At 31.9% G+C, this 25,395-nt stretch overlaps 1 protein-coding gene across 1 annotated transcript in view; it reads left to right on the top strand.

Moving 5' to 3' along the window:
- Positions 1-25,395, top strand: part of LOC130441225 (tolloid-like protein 2) — a 133,694-nt gene that overhangs the window by 70,562 nt on the left and 37,737 nt on the right. The window contains exons 4-5 of the mRNA XM_056774805.1: positions 3,433-3,459; positions 21,400-21,611. Coding sequence (XP_056630783.1) covers positions 3,433-3,459; positions 21,400-21,611 — 239 coding nt within the window. The remainder of the gene's footprint in view (positions 1-3,432; positions 3,460-21,399; positions 21,612-25,395) is intronic.

Here is a 25,395-nt window from a genome sequence, read left to right as displayed (position 1 = left end):
AATTGAATGTTTATTGTCCTCGTGAAAACCTGGATTAATGTCTGGCATTATTGTATTTTGTGATTGCAGAATTGGTCGAAATGTTGATGTTAATACTGACTCATTATGTATAGAATGATTATATGAAAGAACGCATATTTTACGAAATGAGAAATATTCATAAATTTAACGGAAATAATTTTGAAATTAAATTATATTGAAATTTGCCCACCTGAAGTATATTTTTATGTATTCTATCAAAATTGTATAGAAAAATTATTATAAAAACATCAATTTTGGGAAGATTTAGTGAAAACAATTGCAAATACATAAAATGCTTTTAGTAGATATATATATATATATATATATATATATATATATATATATATATATTGAGACTATACGTCAAATATAAGCATAAGTTTCTGACCAGTTTAATATTTGGAAGGAGTCATGAGTCATAACATAACCAAGATCGATTAATTGGACTGACTTAACAGTTATTTTTGTCATTAAACCTCGCAGAAAGCAGACTAGGTGAATTCCAATATGGTGATCATATTTTTCATCATTATAATCATTCAGCTTATCCGAGTCATTTGCTGAACATAAACCTTCCGCAATTGAGTCCATCTGAGCCGGTTCTGTGCGGATCCATTGAATTATCTAAATATCATTGGACCATCTTGTTGATAGACGTCCTCTGTTACGAGATGTGTGTTGACGATATCTCCACTCCAAAATCTTTTATGTCAAGCCTTCATTTGCAAACTTAGTAACGAAGTAAGCTAAATTCCATTTCAAGTTTGTAGTTTGCTCAATTGCATAAGTGATACTTGACATTTGTTTCTGTTGATTATTCGGAACTTTTTCTCTGAGTGAAAAGATCAGCATCGGTTTTTACCGAATGGCTTCTGCTCCATTAGTAAGTACTGGCAAAACCCATTGATCCATAACCTTTCTCTTTGGGCATATTGGGATATCTGATCAGAAGATATGCTCCAGATTTCCAAATGTACCATTTAGTATATGCTTATAATGAGTTTGATCATAAATTACGTTGTGTTGGTATTCATATTGAGTCCAACTGATGTGATCTTAACAGTGTCGACTGCCACTTATGCTTATGCCCATTTCTTCAAAACCTACCAATAGACGAATTTAGAGTATCGAATGGTTGGTTATATCCTATGCAACTTCCAATGAGTGTCTTAAGGTGGTGATTTGTGCCATACCCAGTTCAAAATCCTGTTGCTTTGCAAGGTTGGTACAGATATAATTTATTAGATAGGGATTTATAAGTCTATAAAGTAGATTCGCTATTTCTCCTTATTTATGGATGATAATTATAGTAGCTCAATCCCATTGACAAGTGGTACCATCTACTAATATTTTCGAAAGTTTCCAAATAACTTGATGTAAAGCTAAACCTCGATGCTCTAATTTCCCGAAGAACATCACTTAGTTCGGGTAATGTAACTTCTGGCATTTCTTCGGACCCTTGGATTAAAGATCTTGCTTATTTTGTCCGATTTGTTATCACCTCTGATATCTTCACTAATTCATCTTGAGATTTCTTTTTTTATCTATTTTAGTTGGTCATTATTTGTTGGATACTGGTCCATCAGTTCCCTTCTTTTCTTCATTAGTGCTCCCGTATTTGTGCTGGTTTTATAGGTTTCTGAAATTATTCAGTATTTTACAAACCCAGTAGTAGTAACTTCCATATTATACAGGGCGTTTTTGTAATTGATAACTGCACGTAACTTCATTATTGTGGTAATTATTCAAAATAGTGATAAACGAAAATTGTAAGCATTTACAGAATCTTGGTTGGGTCATATCTATGTGACAAGAAAAGTATTTCTTTAATGCGTTGCCCTCCAGATTTTCATATTTTCTCTATTATGCAGAATATTTTAAGAGATAAAACCCATTTTATATCAAAATCGCTGAAACCCACAATTTTCCAATACAGAAGTAGTCTAGACACTTGATATTATGAAATGTATCTTTTATATTGGACTAATAAAATCTAATGAATTTCGTTATGGAAAAGGCTACACAAAAACAGGCAGGGCAAAAAAATGCAGATCAAGAATAAGTTTTATTCTATTCTTTTGATAAGTCAGTTAACAGAACAGAATCACAATAATTAATCTCCAATCGAAAATGAAATGCAAGGTAATAAGTATATAATTACTTACATCTTGATAACGCATTATATTTAAAATGTAGTCTGCTTGCTAGTCAAAGTTTGTTTGTTGCTTAGTAGAAATTGAGATCAACTTAAATAAAACAACCTAAGAATAATTGAGGACAACAAACCTGACTTTATTTTTAAAAGTCAGACACGACAAAGATTCATTTTATGTTATTATCTTTTATTGTGAAATATTTTGTCTTAGTCAAAAATAGATTGAATTTAGTGGAAATGAGTGGAAAATATTTAAGTTGAATCTATACTAACTGGGATTGTGGCAAATAAAACATCAAGGTGTACTCTTTCTAATGTATTTAGTATCTAGTTTGTATTCAGACTGTATACAGGATAGAAAATAATTGATATCCGATAGAATGTGGATATATTGCAATATATCTGTTAGGTAGAAGTTTCAGAGCATTGATTCACCCATCTTTCATATGAAAGTGACCATACCTCTCGAATGACTCTATATAATGGTATCTTGGTTTGTGATGGAATTAGGCATTACTCTGTTTAGTTCGTAAAAGTTTCATGGACTTAAACATCTATTATTTCTTTCAGAATCATATTTTCTCTCTAAAAAACCTACACTACCGGTTAAAAGTTTTTATCAATCCTATGCGTGATACACAACAAATATAAAAAATACGATCTATATTCATATTAATATATTAAAGAACATAAAATTTAGATAAGAATTTTAGAATCATAAAACTATAATCTTTAATCGCTACATACTCGAATTCTACTTTCATTATTTCGTTGCAAAATTTTGACATTTTCTTGTAATAATTTCGAAAATCAATCATCTATTTGGCTCCGTTTGTTTTTCAGGATATTCCATAAATAATAAGTGGAAATAGGAAACTGCTTTCGACATCATTTCAACCTTTGCTTGACAATATGGAAGATAAAGTGTATTATTTCGAAATTCATAGATTGGAATATGGGGTGGGCAAAATCTTTTGACCGGTACAATAAATACATAAGTTCATCTTAAAATTAGTACAAATGTTAAGTTAAAATCAAGTATCGAAAGTATGTATTTGTCTAAGAAACATTTATTTACACCTAGTAATTAATTATAAAAAATGTAACAAGAAAATACTTATGTGAACATATTCGTAATATGCGTTCTTCGGATTAGATTTTGATTGTTTTGCACGTGCGTTTGCCGATGGCATGGCACGTGCTGTATTGATATGACTTGACGTGTATATCTTGTGTTGCCGTTGCTGCCTGTACAGTGGAGCTGCTGTTGGAGATCTCCCTGCGTGAGTACCTCATTCAACAAAACCTTTCATTCTTTCTCTATATCTCTTTTATTCACTTTCTACTCAATTTATTTCCACTCTTTCTATATCGTTTAATCGTTCTCAATATTGTGCTTTACGGTTTAAATTTATTCAAGTTATTAGTTCGTAGTTAGCATTATCGATTTTAACTAACGAGTATTAACTTGAAGCAAAGCTTTTATATTTAGCGTGAGAAGGCTCGTGATTTTCATCAGAAATGTTAATTAATAATAGACCAACTTTCTTTCACCCACTATTTCGTATTAGCAGAATAATATTCTTTTAGTTTTATTTTACTTGAAAAAAAAAACAAATTGGAATCCTCTGCCTGTTTTAAATGAGAAAGTTACTACGTTTAATTTAAAAGAAGACATTTAGATATTCTAGACTTAAGCATTGATACGAATAGCGTACTAGCACTATCTATCAAAATTTTGTAAAAGTTTCTTAAAGATAGAAAAATTGAAATATTTTTGAGTTTACTATTTACACAAGGTAAATCAAAAGGATACTAAAAAGTGTCAACTTCACTCCTTTTTAAACTTCTGAAATTGTCCGACTTTGGAAAAATCAATTTGGGGATTCGTCTTGACTGTTGCACCCTGAATAACACTTTTTAAATGCAATAAGTGGTTTTAAAGCCAAATAACCAATGGGAACGATAAATGTGACAATGTTTGTTGATATTTTTCACCCATTTTCATTATCTACCGTTATTTATGTGTACAAGAATACATATTTCTTTACGTACCTAGGTTTCGTACTATTGTGTTAGCTTTGATAGAGCTTATGTTACTATAGTAAAATGCAACTTCAGAATATGCCGACATAATTCTTGTGAATTCTTTAATGGTAATAGTAGAGCTGCTTCTGACAGTCAGGCTCTGAGCTATACAAAATTTGGGTCAGTTTTCAATTATTTGCGGGAAAATGGATCTTTTCCTTACTAAATCAAAAGTAAGTAGAGTCTTACAAAAAAATCGTCTATACTCATATCATATTCAAATGGTTCAGCGACTACATCTTGGAGATAAAATCCATGTGTTGGAATTTTGTGAATGAATTGACAATAATCGACCAAAGTTGTACAGGACACTAATTATAGATGACGCTCAATTCACAAAAAACAGGATAGATAATTACCGTAATTCACATGTGTGGGTAGAAGAATATCCCAATGCTATTAAAAATTTCGTTATGATAACAGATGGATAGGACATGAAGGTTCTATCTTATGGCTTTCAACATTCCCTGATTTCAATCCTGTTCAATACCATATGGACTACTGGAGCTACTGACCGATCGAGAAGGCTAGTTTTTGTGTCAGTCCCCAAAAATATCGATGCAGTTCATGACATGATTTTAACAGTGCGTCGAATTGGGCTGAAACGGATATCTGAAGCACTGAATATTTCATACGAATCATATAGTTCACGTCAATTTGGACATGAGAAAAATTGCTGCAAATCCTCAAATGTTTGAATGTTGACCAAAAGCGTGCAAGGGTAGATGCATCGCGTTCGATATGTGCTCGATTTGAAAACGATGTAGACTTCTTAAACCGAATTGTTACTATGGATGAGACTTGGGTACATTTCTACGATCCAGAAACAAAGCAGCAATCGATGGAATGGCAACACTCTGGCTATCCAAGACCTAAGAAGTTTTTTGTCCAAAAATCTGCTGTAAAAGTTCTTGCTTCAGTTTTTTGGGTTTGCCATGTAGTAATCATGATTGATTTTTTGAATAAAGGTAGAATAATAACTGGAGATTACTATTCGTCATTACTGACCACTATTATATTCACCGTTTCTTGTTTGTGAACTTTTTTTTTATTCTCATATATTTCGTCTTCTTTTCCTGCATCCCTTATAATTTTTTCTAATGTGTCTTTAAGATTTGTTCAGTCCTTTGCTATTAGAGTTAAATCACCAGCAAATGCTACTACTTGTTTGGATTAATTAATGATACTTCTAATAAAATACTGCCGAGAGTCTACCGCCTTGTCTACTCCAGCATTTATTTCAAATTTCTCAGATGGTCCATCTTTTTTTATTACCCTTGCTCTACAATTTAGTATAGTCATTTGCACCAACCCTATCAACTTTTGGGGTACTTTTAATTTTTCCAGGTCTCCATTAATTGTTTTACAACAGTAATTCAATATGGAAATTAACAAAAAATGTGTAGAAGCTACTGAGTTTTATTCCGAGAATTCACTTATATCTGTTTGTTATAATTATTAGTTACTGTTTTTTGTTGTTTGTAATCTGATACAGTTTATCATCTTAGTTAAAATATTGTATGTCTGTATGTAAAATGTATAACAGTTTCAAAAATCACCCTATAAATTTATAAAGAAGAAGATTTGACACTTTTTAGTAGCCACATGATATCCTTCCTATTCTCTCTAAGTATAGCAAAAAATTCATTTGAACTTTTATATCATTCACTTCTGATATCGATATTTTCTTAAATTGTTTCGAAGCCATCATCTAATAATACTTAATGGTCATACAAAATCTCATTATGAATGGATATACCAATTTGAATTCTTACAAAACAGATTTCAAAATTTCAACTCCCAACTTTGAACCAAGACAAGAAACCTTAAATCAGCTCATTTTGGTCTTAATATTTGGTATGTGTATACAGACACCTCGTATAAATATATATCTATTATTATTTTTAGAACCTTCATCTCAGTTATATTCCAAATTTCAAGTATCTTTAAATTCATAATACATCTATCTCCATCAAGCTTTAACTAGATTATATTTGTGGTATGTTAGTTTTTGCATGACTTTATTGCCTATTTAAATTTAAAGCATGTTAACTGTTAAATTTATTCCAATTACTGCTATTCAACATTTTTATATATTGTGTAAGATATTCCTACTCTAATAGGAGTAGCTCTAAAACGTTTTATGATATAAATTAAGGAGCATTGAGTGTTACTTCGTATTTTTGCAATATAAGGATGATTTAAAAAGAAGACATTTTTGTTATATATAATAATCAGTAGTTTAGGAATTATTTTCCAATTTTACCCGATTTAGGGCCAATTTTACAACCAAGAGTGAAACTGAAAATTAAACTGAAGTTCAAACTATTGTTTAAACGAAGAATAAACAACATTGCTCTATTTTACTTGTTTAAGAAAGTGTATAATCCAAAACGTATAAAGAACAATTTGCAATTACAATTTTTCTGACAATAACGTAGGGCTTTTGGATAACCTTGTAAAGAAATACAATAAATGTTTCCGATAGAAACAAAACAAATTAAAAAAAAGTAGGACAATTTAAAGATTTACTCAAAGAAGAATAATTTTTTTTTTCTCGGCGCGACGACAATGTTGATAATTTCTTCATCATCATAGTCGAGTTCATCAAATATAAAGTGTAAATCTTCAATTATTTCAGCAAAACCCTTTATAATATTTTATAATAATTTCTGGGGCATTTGTGTTGCGACTCAATTTGAGCGAATCTTCAAACTATAAAAGAGAAGCTGTTAGATATTTACTCGGACTAAATAGCAGGGCTCACTGCAGTAACTTCTATGAGAGGTTAAAAATTCTGACTCTTCCTTTCTTATTCATCTTTGAATCCATTTTCCTAATTCATTAGCACGCTTCTACAATTTATTATTAATAAAGGGCTCAATATTTTACAATGCAAAAAATGCACAATCACTTGCCAATTGAATCAAATCGATATCATCTTTTTCCGCATCTCGCAATAATTTGAGGGTATATTTACTGAAAAGTACCGTCTACTCTCTCTCTCTCTCTCTCTCTCTCTCTCTCTCTCTCTCTCTATGAACAATTTGAAAAAGTTGGGTTCGGATCCTCGATTTCATGTTAAACTGAAGTTAAGACTACCTCTACACCGCCGGTAATGTATAAGCAGTTGATACTTCGTGAAGGCCATCTTTAAAACGTTAACAAGTCGATTTCTGTAGTTTAAACTTGAGTTTCTTCTTCTTCCTGCTGTGTATAGGCATTATTGCCTGTTTTTCTTCACATCATTGCCTCTGCTCAGTCACCTGGGAGGTTGTCACTCCATCTTTTCCTAGGTCTTCCAAGGCTTCTTTGTGCTGCTGGTGATTTGTCCCTTGATATTTTCACAATTCGTTCTTCCGTCATGCGGTCAATGTGCTCATTCCATTTTATCTTTCTATCCAGTACCCAGTCATTGATGTTATCTATACCGCATGTTCGTCTTATGTTTTCTCTCCTTTCTCTATCCATTAGTGTTCTTCCCGCTATTCTTCGAACTATTTTCATTTCTGTAGTCTCCAATATCCGTTTCGTTTTAGAGGTCTCAGGTCGGGTCTCTTGAGTTTGAGGTTTAAAATTTCTTTGTAAAACTAGGACTTAATGGAACATACTTGGAAAAATATTTTTTATATACAATTTGACGTATTTTATAACCTGAAGAATTAGATATACATTCACAATGTCCTTTAATTTATTGTGTCCTATAACAAATCCTGTGTATTTTCTCAAATTTTCCGAATTTCAGAATAAAAATAAATAAGGTTTGTATATTGATCTAATACATTATCATCTAGATCTAGATCTAGGTCCTTTCATTTTGATCAACTAATAAAGAGCGCAAGATTTGAATTGGCAGTCTTAATATTACATGATTGTGATGTAATGTATGCCATTTAATTTACTGTGGAAAGAGAAATCAAAAAATTCGAAAGTACAAGTCTGGTAGAGGCCCTTCAGAACAAAATATCACGGCAGTTTGTGAAATTGTGGCGGAAAGAACAGAGACATCAATTCACCATCGGGCACAAGAATTGCACATTTCAACTGGCACTCTTCAGCGAATTCTCACTACAGATACGCAGTTGAATCCCTACAAAATCCAGTTGACAACAACTTCTGCCAGTGGACCATGAACAGCGAAGAGAATTCACCTATTAAATCCTTGAGCAACCTGCTGATTTCACGAAAAAAATTATTTTCAGTGATGAGGCTCATTTGCACCTCGATGGCTTCGTTAATATGCAAAACTGTCGCATTTTGGGATTAGAATATCCACAAATTATCTATCAGAAAGCAATGCATCCGCAGTTGATACATTATTCTTCGAAAGCAAAGAAGATAATGAAGTAACGGTGAGTGGCGAACGTTGTCGTGCTATGATAAGACAGTTCTCATTTGGAAGCTATTGATCTTGACGATATGTGGTTTCAGCGGGACACTGCCCCACGTGAAACATTGACGATCCTGCATAACTTTGCTTCTGGTCGTGTAATTTCCCTATTTGGTAACCAGTATTGGCCTCAACGCTTTTGAGATTTAACGCCGATAGACCTCTGGCTATAAGGTTAGTGAAGTCATAGGTTTATGACAATTAGTCTCTAACCATAGAAGTATGAAAGCCGAATTGGACGCTTTATCAATGAAATTCCACCAAATGTATATAATAACGTTATTGAAAATTTTATCAAAAGGTACGTGGCAAAGCCGTGGCAGCTATTTACTGGATATTAAGTTTCATACATAATTCCGGAATATATATTTTCTAAATCGATAGATAATTTGACATTTTGTTACAGGAAATCATTTATTATTGAACAATGAAATCTTATTGTAGAACAACTTTTATTTTTGAGATTCTTCGAGCTAAAAATTATGTCTTGGAAATGTCTTTAGTATCAAAATTAATTTCAAAATTAGAAGCAAAACATTGGACCTGTCTTTCGAGTGTTAACTTCATGAACATTATTAGTTTTATTAGTACTTTAAACTCTTTCATTGTTATGCAAAGATTTTCTCTTATAACTGAGAAGCCTTTCAGGAGTCAATAGAAGTTGCAAATATTGTATTCGCACTCCGTACTCCGTTCTCTTTTTCAGTAGTTAAAAATTATCAACGAGGTTTTATGTTATGCCTGAAATAACTTGAATGTAAAGCTGAAAAATTTTGTGAACGAAAATCATACTTACATTTCACTTCGCACAAAAAAAAATAAAAAAAATGATAAATGGAATGGAATCACAGATAGATAGATAATTTAATTTTTTTTTTCATTATTATATTGAATGTATTCCTTGAAAATTGGATTCCTTACAACAAAGTTATTGGTTGGTACATATCGGTGTACGAAACAATGGACTAATTGAAATATTTTCAAGCTAAAACATATCTGGATATCAATATCGTTCTTTCTTTAGATCAAGAGTGAATCCAATGTGTTATTTATAAATTATAAGTCATATATTTGATGAAATTTCAATTTTCATAAGGAGAACAAGGAATTCGTCTACTTTAGAATGATGAGATATCTTTTATATCTTTTATCCTGGAAATCTAGATTATATTCTCCCATATTCTTTTCTCTGGTTCCTTGCTATTGGATTTCCTATGCACACCAAGAACTAAAATTCTTTCAAATGTTAGCAGTGACATGACAGAATATACATTTCAGTGATTAAAAATGTCGAAACATATGTGGAAACCAATTTATACAATGCATTTTATAGAAAATCAGTTTAAAATAACAGGAAATCTAAAATCGAAATAAATCAGCAGGAAAAACATATTTTAGATATTTGAGTTCTCCCGTAGTATTCTTTCAGCAGAATATCAGAATATCTCCATTTTTCGATCCAGACATCTTGATATAATTTTATACACTTCGTCCAAAGTTTTCGTAATCTCACTATGAATTAATCACTCTATATAAAGAGTATTCCGTTCACAAAATCAAACACTGCAATCACTCTACTATCTTGGACCTCATATATTTTGATGCAGAACAAAAATATGTTCATATAAAAATGTAATAAAAATCTAATGTCTATCGTTTTCGTTTAGATTTTGAATTAACCTTGTAAAAAGCAATGCTGCTAATTTCTGAGACTAGAGGGATCAACTTATTATCACTAGAAAAAAAAAACATTTTATTGATTGAATCTACCAGTAACAAACTTAGAATCTATCGATAATCACCTCCCCAATAGTGAAAGAAAACGTAGAAAGACGATTTCCAAGAAACCTATTAAACTTTACAACTAATAGCTTCAAAAAGAGAACCTCCGTATGCGCTTTTTTGCAGACGACATCATATTTCATGGGTAATGTAATGGCTATCCTGCTACTAAATGTCTAACGTAACATCTAAATCGCCGTGGGAGTTAAAACAGATTTAGAATTTGTGGATATATCCAGGGTTTCCAGGAAGTTTAACTATGAAAAGATTCGAGTAAACGATACGGTTCGCAGAAAGGAAAACCCAGTGAATGCCTTACTCTCACATTCAGAATATGGTGATGAATTCCACATTAACGATTTATTCTTTATTATATATACAAAGCCAAACCTTATACCCTTATACCAAATTCAGCTTATAAATATACGTGGGTGGTTCAAATGTCAATCGAAATTTTGTAATAAAAATTTTATTATCAAGTATCAAGTACTATACAAAGCTGGAATATTAACAGTTTTTCTAGATATTTTTTGTTACATTCTACACACTTTTCCCACCTCTCCGGAAACCTTTTCCTTAGAAACCTCTCGGGTTGTCACGTATTGCTTTCGAATCGCAGTCCGCCAAGTGCCTCTTTCAATGGACAAAATAAATAATAGTCGTATGGAGACAAATCGGGACTATAAGATGGGTGTTTTCCATTGTTTCCTAACCCAAATCGTTCAATGTTTTTATCGTAGACGAGCTGTATGCGGTAGGGGGCGTTGTCTTGCAGCATTATTGCATTACGGATTGGAATATCGCGAACCAATAAACTTTTTTTGGTAGATCTAAAACACGTTTTTTATTGGTGAGACGATTGTGTTCCCTGTGGAACGAGCTTATGAGGTTTTTCATTTATTTTTGATACTCTCCTTATTTGAATCGGTTGTGAGGCTACGTAAAACATCACGTTTCAATCAATTGTTTTTATAATTAGAATTACGGATGTCCCACAACACCTCACTGTTTCTATAATCTTCAATGGACCCTAATCATTTTTTATTTATGCTTGAAAATGGATATTAGGTACCTTCCTTTTTAAGATCAAAATTTTTCTAATAATTTTTGAAAGACGTATGAAAATTGACGTTTCGACTTAGTTCAGTCTTTATCAAAATATGATATTGACTGACAATTTTCGTATTTATATTAATCAAAGAATAAAATTAGAATAAGAAAAATTTATTTTCCTTAGTCGTTGCATCTCAGATATGTAGCAGTAATCGTATAAATTATTTGTAGTTTTATTAGAATTCACAAAATAGAGCTATAAACTCCACTCGAATTATTAAGGTCTTTTTATCATTTATAGCTTTTTCGTTCTTATGAATGTAAACCATTTATAAAAATTCCCTTTTCGTGTATTGAATTCCGTCCAAGAATTTCTGAATCTTCATAATTGAATTTATGTTTTTTTGATAGTTCATGGTTGGTCAATGAAGTTTTATTTTTTTTATCGTATTGATGACCTTTTATTCTATTTTTCAAATACTGAGATGTCTGCCCTATGTACACAGCGTCACAATTAGTACAAGGCACTTGATATATAATATTACTCTTTTTTTGGTATCTTAGATTTTGATTTGGTGAAATATTTGGATAATGTATTATGTTCTTTATTGAAATAATTCGATGGTTGTGGGAAAAGTGCTTGTATATATGGTAAAGAAAAATGTTTTAATTTCTGTTCTGTTTTTCAATTGATTGTAGTGTCTGTTTACCTTTTACTTGAATATGCTGCTCATAATTCTTTTCTAGATAATTATTTTCTTTCAATGCAGTTTTTGCTTTTCGAATAGCTAAGTATCTAAATTCAGGATTTGATAGTTGGATAGATCTATCAGCCAAACTTATTATCACTGATCTTTTTTGTGACATAGGACGACACGAATTAAAGTTCAAATATATTTATTATTACTCCACTTTTGCAATTTTATTTCTTGACGTGGCTACACCAAAACTTCTCTTTAAAAAAAAACAAACAAAACATGACCTAGAAATTGACGCATTTGACGCATCAATAATGTTGTATGAAATCATCGTGTTCTGCTACAAGATACGACAGTTGGCTGCATGACACAAGGTATTTTTCTTAAGGCTTGGCATTGTAGCATAATTCCATAATCTTCTTATTTGTCTTTCTATTAAATCTTCCCTTCTTAATATAAAGGGTTGAAAATAATCGAACGATTTCTTTCTCATGTCAGTTCGTTTCTCCGATAAACTGTCACACTTTTATTTCTTGATATTCGTTCAAGCAAATCCGTTTTGTGTCTAATTAAAAGAAGTGTAGTATTATTATTAGTGATGGAGAGTAATAGTGAAAAAAATTTAAGTTACACACCAGAAGATCTTGTTGAATCGGCAACTGCAGCGACTATTAATCTTCTCCCTGGAAAATTCAGGGAACAGTATTTAAAGGAATATAATTCTTTTATGGAGTGGCGTAATAAAAAAGGCAAAAACAGCTTCACACAAAGTGTTGCTAGCTTACTTTGAACTCTAAACTCATTGCATATTTGAAAAATAAAACATAAAACATTTGCCAGTGAAGAAATTAATAAGTTTCTGTTGCAAGTTCCAGACGATCATTTTCTCATGCTTAAGGTATAACAGAAAAAAATTTTACAGGTGGAGAGGGTTATGTAGAGGACTCAATAAAAGACAAAATGGATTATCGCGAACAACTAGTTCGACTTCAAGCAACATTGTGAATGTTCACGATCCTACCAACAATCTAATAAGTATTACTAATACAACTATAGACGATGTTATTCCTTTGAACTCGTTAATGTTACCAATTCAAGTACCAATAGTAATGTAACTTCTTCTTCACTTCAAATCAACTGCTGCTCACAGTTGTACTTTTAATATTATTATTACAAAATGAAAATTGATAAGAGTTTTGTCGAGTTTTTTCAAATTTACGGACGTTTAAAAATTTTTCTATGAAACCCGTGAGTAAAGTAACTTTTTTTTACTCGTAGGAATTGCCATCCTACTCATGAAAAAAGTATTACTTTACGCACTTGTTTCATAAATAACTATCATATACGTTAATGTTGGACAACCTTGAATAAACGAATCCAAAATGTGTTGGAAGAAAGACAGAGTTAGTCAGGACCAGCAAATTCACCAAATATGGATACAAATGACTTCGTGTTAGAGGGAGAGCCGGTGACTAATTTTAAGTGGTCATTTCAAAAGTCATGAAACTTTTCACAGTCAAACTTTAATACCTACAGATGCTGAAAAGCCATTTCTGGCAGCCTTATGTGACCGGGGTGAACTACTCAAAATTTTTAAAGAGGGTCAAAAAAATTGTTCCTTCATAAAAATTTTTCCTGAACATTTACATTTCTCTTAATTGTTGACACAACATTATAAATATTCATAAAAAAATCCAATTTTGTCATTTCATCAGTTTTGAAATTTTAACAGAATGAATAAAATAGATTAATAAGTCATAATATCTAATGCCAGAACGAAATTCCATCATTAACAGTCTGTCAGAGCGAAAAACGTGTCCGTGTGAGTGTGAGCAATGCATATGGAAACCTGTAAGTTAGAGTGAGAGCGCTTATTGGGCAACTGTATACTTTATTGGACGTACATTTAAAATATTCTGGAATTTCTTTCTGGCATTAGATATAATGACTTATTAATCTATTTTATTTATTCTGTTAAAATTTCAAGACTGATGAAATGACAAAATTGGATTTTTTCTTAAAAATATTTATAATGTTCTGTCAACAATTAGGAGAAAGTAATTTCCTAGAATTTTATGACTTATATTTAGTCTTCTTCCTGACCTTCTTTAAAAATTTAGGGTAGTTCACCCCGCCCACATATGGCCGCTAGAAGAGGCTTTTCAGCATCTGTAAGTATTAAGGTTCGACTGTGAAGAGTTTCATGACTTTTGAAGTGACCACTTAAAATTGGTCACTGGCTCTTAGTCTATGCGGTATGCAGTGAGTATTAAAAAAGATGACCCCGTTTCTAAGATATGTAGCGCTAACTGCACGGTTCGTATTAAATGATAACTTTTCAAAGATACTCTCGGTAAAACATTTAAGAATACTTCAATTAGAAAATTATGAAGTATCAACCGATGCTGAGAAAAAGTAATGAAGATCTTACTAATTTTTCAATTATTGTTAGAAGTTATTTGCATTAAGAATTTTTGTCAATTAAATGCGATTGAAGGAGGTTTTTATTTATTGTGAACCTTCATAAAAATCTATTAAACGTTGAATCTAGGTTTTCTTTGTTTTTGCTAGAAAAAATGTCATTTATTAATAGCTATTATGATAGGTCAACTATAACTAGATTTTTGGAACCTTGTTATTTGTTAAATCAGATATTTCCAATTAAAATGTACTCATATTTGAATACATGCTAGTAATTTATCTAATTTATAAGATATGCTTTACAGTCAAAATAACATGAATCATACATCTTTTTCCTTTACCTGCGCACAAACACTCATGTCTTAGTCTCAAATATCTCAAACTTCGATTTATCACTCTCTCTCATTGTTCTTTCATTATTCTTAGGTCCAACTTTCATGTTTTTAGACCACTCTCAATTTTATTTTGACGTCTTAGAAGAGGTTACTTTTTCGTCATTTTTCCAGAAAATCCAGCATCTCTCAATCTTTTTTTCACTGCAGAAAGCAAAGGCAGATCCCTAGAGTCAATGATCTGAGCAGTTATCTCTGGGTCTGTGATTCGTCGATAACGTTTACTAATCATTAAAATACATTTATCTTCAGCGCTTGTAGTTTTTCGGGTCTGCCTTTTATCGGTAAAGCTCCTAGTGAATGCATAACTTGCAATTGATGCACAAGTTTCCACCGGTAGTTTTTTGATTTTCTAAATATCTAGTGTACGAGAACAAAAACAATACTTATACGACCGTCCCCAAAATATTGGTCCAGAATATATAAATCCTGGCTCATCCTTGCGTCTCATAGAACTAACTGGGTCTAAATTACAATCATAAACACAGAAGGAATACTAAAGAATAATAAAACAATTAGCCGGTACTTGCAAGTTTTAATTTATCGCACGCATCGATAAAATATAAAAATACACTGGTATTAAGTGAAGAAATAACGGATACCATTATTTTTGGTTTTTAAGATGCCGTTCCGACATTCGTATGACAATATTAAAGAGACATTTGTTGAAGTGGATTATTTAGTAATTTAATGAATGTTACGGGCTGGGCGGAAATTTTTGACAAATAGTGTATATTTAATGAAATGTTAGTAATAAAATTATTATATAAGTATGATATTTTGATTTTCTAGAATGTCAAAGCCACAAGTAACAAAATTTCTTTTTCGACATTACTTCAAATATTATCATATTAATGAAATATGAACGCAGTTCATGTTCAACTTCATTTGTGATACAAAAATAATTTATGTAGTGTTTCGCAAAGGCATCAATGGCCGTAAATAGGTTAAAATATTTTGTGACAAACTATAGGACAAAATTCGGGCAAATAAAAAATAAATAAAAAAATTCTATATAACAACAACGCCATCACCGACGTCAGTTGGTTGAATTGGTTACCGAATTTCACATTTGTTCAAAAGGACGCATTCAGAACGTACCAATCGATATTCAATCATAAGCGATATCCAATTTTCACTGCATTCCCGATTATTTCGCAACTACTTTCCATAGAGTCTGATGGGATTATAGCGAAGGGAAATGTACCAAGTGGAGCAAGTAATTCGTGGTTCTATTAATCAGCAGTTGAGTTGCTATTTTTGTGAAATAAAACTGTAGCTTGTTTTTTAATTCAATTGAACAAACCCGATTGATTAGACAATAAAATTAGATAACCAAATCTATTAAATTTTTGTTAAGCTACAAAATAGGTGAAAATTATTGAACGAACTTTTTGTTATTGCAAACTATAAACTTTCCTTGCCTCTTTTGCAGCAAAAACGAGCAGATGTACTAGACAACCATGTTAGAGATGTACATCTGAAGGTTAGCATGATTCCTAACATTTAATAATTAAATAGACTCCGTAAATCCCAAAGTGGTCCAGGTGAACCACCAGGAATCCACGAGAGACTCAACGGGGATCTACGTTGGGTGTGACAAAAATTGAGGAATAGTAGACGGGGATCCATAAACATTTGTTTGGCTTCGATAGTTAAGAACTAAAATGTTTGCTTGACTTCTGCTATCAATATAGGCAGATAATATTTTAAGAAGATCAGCGACTGTTACTTGCAAAAACGTCCATATTGCACATTCACAACGCGTCGATATTTGCCGTTGCCGCGCTGGTCGCGTCCACGTTTACAACGCTTGATCAAACGTTCAAATTACTAAAATATGTGGTATCGGTACTCGCAAAGTGATGAAGACTTCCATCGATTGTTGTTACATACCGAAGTACGCGGTTGTCGAAAGATGCATATTTTCTAAGATTTTACTCACTGTTTGACTCAATTTGAGAGTTTCACGAAATTTGAGATCGTGATTTGAAAGAAAACTTTAAAGCAGATACCGCATATTTATTCAAAAAATTTATTCACCTCAACTTATAAGTAAGAGGACATCCTCAATTTTATAAAAACAATGAGAGTTGTTCCAATTTTTCTTGGAAAATACTGGTCGGCGCGAATTTTCAGAGCTTTTAAACTGGTCGCCTTGATGCTACGGAGAATGTGATATTACAAAAAAAGCTGCTAGAGCTTAGCAATAATAAGGAGTTGCAAGTATCATTTAAAAGAAGGTATGAAAAATTTGTGCTACAAATGGAAATATCCGAAAAACATCCTGAGCTGTAGAGAATTGTGTAAAAGCTTCTGATCTCATATCCCTCGTCGTAAATTATCGAAAAAAGGTTTAAGTTCCGTTACAAACTTAACAAAAAAAATTAACAGAATGAATATCACAGAACGGAGATAAAACTGGTTCCTCCTTACAAAGTTCAAGCAAAATTTTGTTTATATTACGACTATCACAACAATAATTGATAGTGAAATGATTTATATATTCAAATAAATACTGACAACACAAGGAATTATACTATATTTCTTCTTAACACTCAAAATTGGAAGTTTTCCAAGTGAAATTTGTGGGAATTGTTCTTTTTATCCGAAACTATTAATTTGTCGTAAAAGCTCAGCCACAACGCAAGTTTCTATAGATCTAGTTTTCACTTTTTATCGAGATTTGGAAATTGGTAGTAGTGTAGCTGCAGGGGGCCATCGGATCCAGCACAATTTTAAAGTGGTCTTTGAAGCAGAAGAGTTTAGGAACTAATAATATAGAACAAGGAGATCTCCAGGAAATGATCCAATTGACCGAACAGCTCTAGATAAGCCTGGATGATGAAGAAGTTACTACGCGGTAATGGATGTATCGGGGTTGTTTGATAACACAAGAGTTGGATACTATTACCACTACTAACTAATTGGGAGGCAACCTCCACGACATCATCTGGGAAGTGCTTCTCATAACGGAGAAATGGCGCAAAATTGTAGAACAGAGAAGAAAATGAAACAAATATTGGCTCTATTAACAAGTAAAAGTTGTCTAACAAGGAGAAAAATATGTAACTAGAGAAGAGGGAAATTATTTCTTTACATAAGTTGGTTATGTGGGAATCACCATGGGTAGAAGACTTCTCAAAAAAAAAACATCGAGAAAATCTAGAAAAAGTTATTACTGTCATCATGATTTACAAAAACCCGCGCACTGTACGTAGGATTGGATATTGGTTATTCAACTGTTGAAGTGCTTCTGCGTTATCATGTCTACCTTCATTTCATATTTAATAAGTGAAATTCCTAAATCTTCCTCTATTTCTCTCTATAATACTGCATTTTTGACCTACGACCTTCACCTACATTTGGCATAACCTCAGAATTGTATTTAATTCTTAAATTAGTTTGGACAATTGTATATTTTTATAGTGGATACATTTAAGGTTTTGACAAAAATACCTTTGTATTGTCTATACTTTAGATTTTAATTTTCCTTCAAAGTCATACTTAAATATCTCGCATTTTTTCCGTACAAAAAAAGAGTATGGACAGCTCGGGGAATGATAGTAGGGTTAAAGTGATATATCAACTAGAAACAACATAGAAGAAGATGAAGTAAATGGTATGAGTGATATTTATTCAATAACAGAATAGGAATATAAACTGTCAGATCGAGAATATATTGACATGAATAGAAATAAAAGAAAGTAAGAGGATAAGACAAAGTAATGAATGAGCAAATGATCATGGAAAGAGTATGTGAAACAAAGCCGAGAGAGCTGTCTACTGGATTGATTATACCAATAATGAATGACGGAAATCCCAAATAACAAAAATGAAACAAAGTATTAGACAATACAAAGGATTTATGCAGGATATAAGGCATATGGTGAGTACAAAGTCACAATGCAGAGTAAGAGAATGAGACAAGGAACCAAATTAAGAGTCTACAAGACTGCAATAGAACGAGTAGTTACCTACGCGTCGGAAACTGTGAGACCAACAAGTGTGGACGGAAAAAATCGAAGGATACATGAAAGTAAAATAATTAGGAGAATTAATGGAATTCAGAAAATAATCAGTATTGACTTATCAACTATAAAATTCAAAATAAGGTACAAAATCAATATGTGGAAAATATAATTAAATCAAAATATTACTTTTGTACGAACACATTAAAGGTCTTGACGAACGATAAGGTATAGGAAATATTACAGAATGGGTACCCAGAGAAGACTACTGGGGAGATGAACAAGCGAATAGGATTATCAGATTGTACATGATAGGAAATGTCTAGGAGTACGTGGCTAAAGCAGATACAGGAGAGGAAGAAATTGAGAACAATAGTCGACGTCGTGGAATCGTTCAATGAGTAAATAGTATTCACAGAATTATAAGATTGGTAATAAAATGGCGAAATTTACACCAACGAAAAGATGTTCCAATAATTCTCCACTATCAGTGAATGAAAAACTTATTATTTAAAATGTGTACGATCGCATAAAATACGATTACATGTAAGTTACTGTACAAGAAACTGTCGACCGATGTTCCCGAATGATTGGAGTTAAAAAGTTCACCGTTTTTGAATTATTGCAGGGGGGAAAGATAGCAGGCCAAGTGGAACTTCCCAAGAAAAGGAAAAGTCCAGGCAGACTAGTTAAAGTCCTTGATGAAGGTACCAAAAGTGTAATTCGAATAAAATTTTACTCTTTTTACTTTAAAAAAGCAATACCCACCCTAGATAAGATTTTAATAGAGCTTGGCCAGGATAATTAAAAAAACTTTTATGGACCACTTTGAGAAATATGTAATTGCAACATTAAATAACCCAAACAAGCTTCGAATTAGTTCAATATCTAGGCTACTCTCTAGATTTGGTTATAAGTGATATATTTGTCAATATTTCATTGTGAATGGATTAGGAATGGAGCAAATGGATGAGTCGTAGTATAGCCCATGATCGTTGATCCAATAAAATTCGTCCAGTTATTCCTTAGTCCCCTGTCCGGTAATTATAATCAAGATAATTGTCTTGTATGAAAATTTATGATAGAACTCTATGAAAGTTTTACCGAAACATCAATCAATTTCATTTAATAGCCTTAGATTCATATTGTGATTATCAAATATGAACACCCTTCACTATAAATATCATCAAAACTCCTTGAACAAACAACTGTAAATAATAAATTATACAAATTCTTCGGAGAGAACAACCTTCATATGGCATACCCTTTGACTGAGCACTCACATCAAAGCTAATAACTTTGTCCTTACTCCGATTTATATTTGCATAAACTGACACAAAGTGAAGTAATAAATGAACAGGAGTTGCCAAATTAAACTAAAACTACATTCATTAAAGTTTAATGTGAACATAAATCAGCACCGCATATTTGTTCAATTAGTGCAATGAGAACTCTACTATCATTTGACCTCAGAATAACTTCTAAAATTACGAAATAATGTACTTCATTAATACGAATCATATAATAGAAGTCGGTTTAATCCATATCTCATGATGACAATTTTAACTGGAAACAAATATCTTTTGTTAGATGCTGTAAGCACTACTAGCGCCTGTGTCCAAAAAGGATTTTGACGCTCGTTAAGGCATTTTGGATAATGTTTTTTATTTATTGTTTTGAAAAATTGATCTTTCTTACTCAAAAAGCTAATACAAATAACATAAAAAGTGTAGATTGTAACGAACCGTGTACTTCAGCTGAAAATAATATAAACAATATAACGAATATAACCCAAGTGTGGTAATAAATGTGCGTCAAGTCCAATTGAGTGAAAGGGTATTGGCAGAGTTTCCAAATAGTGAAAGTGAAAATGATCTCGAAGATAAACTGAATGACCCTTTGATTCGGACTATTCAGTTATGGACAAAAACTAAGTATGTGATCACTTCAGATGAATCGGGTAGTTATGTAAGTACCAGTGATTTATTCGATGAAAATATTGAGATAGAAAATGGATATGAGAGTGTATCGGAATCTGCAAATGATGATGAAAATGAGTGGCATGATTTAGACGAGAGTAGATTTCAGCTATCATATAAGTTCTTATCATTCCGTATTAAGAAAATCTTTGAAATGGTACCGAAAAATTTGCTTTGAATTTTTGCTGAGAACAGCGATTGTAAATGCTTCGATTATCTATAACAAGGTTACTTCTTCTTCAAAATTGTCTATAAACGAGTTTAGACGATGATTGGCACGTGAGTTACTTGTTATTGTAGTAGTACTTTATCATTATGCATGAGGTCTCCAAAATCAAATAAAATGTGCAGTGTAATTTTCCTATCTCACATTAACTTTTCACAATTCTCTTCATATTGCTTATTTATTACATTAGTTTCTAATTTATTTTGTTTTTATTTTCTTATAGTTGTATTCACGAATACATGGACATTTATGCGGAGGTGTTGCAACCGAATCCAGCGGAATTGGTGAATACACCTTTTGGCGGAAGATACTGTGGGCAAATACGACCGAGAACAAGAGTATCTCTTTATAGGGCGATGGCTCTCTCCTACCATACGGATAAGAATGCTTCAACAAATGATATATTTATGGGAAAATATGAGTTTATTAATGACAGTAAGTATTATTTATCTGTTTATGAAAAGTAGTAGAGATACGGTGAAAGTTTTTAGTAGGTTCACTAATCAGTAAAACACAGTTTTTATTAAAAACTTGACCTCATCAATGAACATGGTGTTTCTAAATTAATCTGACCGAAATCAGGAGATAATTGCTCATATAAAATTGATAGAGGTCTTTTCTTTAGCAAAATTTCTTCAGCCCGAGATATCATCCTTGAAAGGTTGTGACTAAAATGGAGTGAGAGAGAGAGAGAGAGAGAAATTCTTTATTGTCAAAAAATTGTTGCCATTTGTAGACAAAAGCTTGTTCTTATTATTCTTCTTCTTCCTACTCCATTTTAGGCAGATTGCTTGTTCATTCTTCGCAGCATGCCTATTGTCTCAATTAATGGTAAGATTATCACTCCATCTTTTTCGTAGCCTTCCCATACTTCTTCTCCCCAGTGGGAACCGACAAAAGCTTGTAAAAACTGAAAAACAAACATAAATATAACTAAATAAAGATGAAACAAATGAAATAAAATTTAAATGTACAGAATAAAATCATAATGAGTAACAAAATTATAGGCAAAAGTAACAGGTAATAATTAGTAAATGAGTCGATAACAAAAATTAAAGCAATATGCAGCATGTTTTCATTTTTTTTTCAGTAAAATTGAAATTCTATGATTTCCGTTCACTCGTTAAGGTCTAACCACGGATATTTTTCCAATATTCCTGTTACTTCATACGGGGGTGAAATCAGCAACCTTCACTTTATTCCATATAAAAATTTTTTCTCCTGATGAAGTCTTACCAAATTCATCATGCACTGTTCGGCACACGTTTCGATAATCAAGTTATCGTCTTCAGAGAATGCATTTGAAAGCATTTTAATTTATAAATGTAAGAATGTAACAGATTAAATAGCGACAAGGACCAATTCCTTACAGCCCACTCTATAGTTTAATAATAAAGGAATAAATGTGAATATTCCCGTCAAGAAGGCTTTCCCGCTGGAAATAAATGAGAGAAGGTTTATTGGTGAGAAATTTTAATATATAACAGATAAGTTGAGTTATTAGGTTTTAGTTTACCTCAAGTCTCTGAAGACGATAACTTGGTTATCGAATCACGTGTCATACAGTGTAATTGTGAATGTTGATGTAGTGGTAATGTGTTCAACAAGAATATTGCGGTTTCAAAAACTCCAACCTAATTTCCACGTGTTTTTCTGTACCATTTCTGGGATAATGTTTTTTGCCTGAAACTATTATATAATCCGTTTCTGAGATATGATCGACGGCTGTTATTAGTTGCCCACTCTAGATAGAAAAATATTTGTTCATAATTGTAAATTATGTCTTTCTTGCAATGTAAAGCATATAGATGAAATACATTTCTTAAGGAGAATAAACGGATTATCTCTTTGGCTATTCGTTTATAGTTATAGTTTCAAATATTGAGTACAATCACAAACAAATGGAATATATACTATAAGAAACCCATACACATGGTATGGTTCTGCTTTTGTCACATCGTAATAAATTTGCTCAGTTCATTATTGCAATTAGTAGTGGTCATTATTTAATACACAATTGAATCCCTCAAATCTTTTGGTCAAAATAACTTTAAATGCCCTGGCATTCGGTTATCAGAAAAATAAAGTATAAAAACTGCACATTTCAGGACAATAACTAATCTATTTTCAAGATCATTCAATGAATATTATTATATTATATATTATATTATACTATTATATTATTATATTGATATTATCAAAAATCTACTGCAATTGCAATATTTAATACAGAAAATAAATCGAACCTCATAAACTGCTGTTCTGAAACCGCACACCGAAAAGATTGTCAAAATAAGTTTAAATGAAGAATGATAAGATTCCATACAAAATGGATCTATAATTGATGTAATATTCATATTGGGACAGAGGGAAACATTAAATGTAATAGAACTGATCTCGAGTATTCGGTAGCCTCTATCAACCTGTTGATTAAATTAAATTACAAGACATTCTTAAACGCATAAGTTACGTATAGCTCATGACAGAAGATAAATTAAACGAAATATTTATTCTTATACGAAAAGTATCAAACCTGAGGTACTTATTTACTTTACTAAATTTTACTTTATTTATATCTATTTCTCATCACAATAATTACAATTATTTTGACTCATTTCAAAATCTGGTATTTTATCCTCGAGATTACTAAACAATTATTTTAATATATTTGTAAACCGATTTCAAATCCACTCTGTTAAAAAATTCCTCCCATTGTCTTTGTATAAACAGGATTGAAAAACATTATACCTATGGAGGTTAATTGTTCTATGTAGAATTCTGTTATTATAACCGCTGAGTATACATCCTCAATAAAAGTCTTTTCCTTATTGTATCTTCCGATGTTGAGTGGGAAACAAATTAAACGATGTAACAGGAAACGTAGACTGGCCATCTTATATACTTGATGGTATTATTCGTAATTACTAAAAAATTAAGAATGGTAACTATCCGTTACTCTCCATTTCATATGGAGAGTAAATTTTGAATTCAGTTTCAAATGTAGATGATTTCATTTTATTCTGCTGGAATTATTTTTCTTTGGTGAGAACATTCTATATAAAATAGGTGGTAAATAGATTTTAGTCCACTTTCAGACTCTGAAGAAAATAACTTGGGTATCGAAACGCGCGTCAGACAGTGTAATTGTGAATATTTGTATATATAGTGCAAATAGTATTCAGTATAAATATCACCAAAGGTTTATACCCATTCTGCTTATACCGGGTTAATAAGGCTTCGGAATTGTTCATTAGTATACATTTTAGGTTCGTATTGAATGAACGCAGCATTCAACGCGTGGATAGTTTCCGCATGAATAACTCTTCAATCTGTACATGGCAATTGTGTCATTCTAGTATATTGTAGTTATAGAAGAAAGAAACAATTGATAAGGTGAATAAGGATAATCAAACCTAAAAGGCGAAAAATTTATGTAGATTATAATTTCAAGAAATGAAGATTATTTGTAATAAGTAGAGCGAAAATAATTGTTTTCTCTTCGTCAATCCATAATGAAACTTCGAATTTTATAGAAGTTGATCACGCATTTTGTATATAAAGTTACCTAAAATGACCGTAATAATGAACAGATCCAGTTGGATAGACAACTTAATGACCCACATAATTTATAAAAATATATTATGAATTTAGATCCAATTTCTGTTTCTCATTTAAAGAATACTCAAAATAATACGAGGGTTGCTACTTAAGTTTTGAGATATAGTAACACTGATGTGTTATCATACGAGTGCTATTTACGTTGTATACAGAATTAAATTACGAACATTCTCTACGAATATTTTCTATGTCTTCTACCTGGATTGAACTAACAGCAGTCTGCCGATCATTACGCATCCACTTCTGGTGATGAGCACCTTCTCTAATCACCGTGTTTCATTGGTTTTCCGAATTCAATCGTGGTCGCACTTTGCTACAGGATGAATTTCGTGAAGGTCATCCAAAATCGGCTGTTGTGCGTAAACTAATATTGCAAAATCGTCATGTGACATACCGTGAGATTGAGGCATACTTGGGCATCAGTTCCATTTACATACATCCAATATTGCATGAATATTGGGTTGTCAAAAAGATTGCTTCGCGTTGGATACCGCGTAATTTAATAATCTCTAAAAAAAGTTTGTGTCGATTGGTGTAAAGAAATGCGGAAAAATTCAATCGCAGTACTTCAAAAGACGTCTTTTAGATCGAAACAGGTCAA

This window comes from Diorhabda sublineata, chromosome 3, assembly GCF_026230105.1.
Source record: "Diorhabda sublineata isolate icDioSubl1.1 chromosome 3, icDioSubl1.1, whole genome shotgun sequence".
Taxonomy (NCBI): Eukaryota; Metazoa; Arthropoda; class Insecta; order Coleoptera; family Chrysomelidae; genus Diorhabda; species Diorhabda sublineata.
The sequence above is the reverse complement of the archived record's forward strand: the minus strand, read 5'-3'. Positions and strand labels throughout refer to the sequence as shown.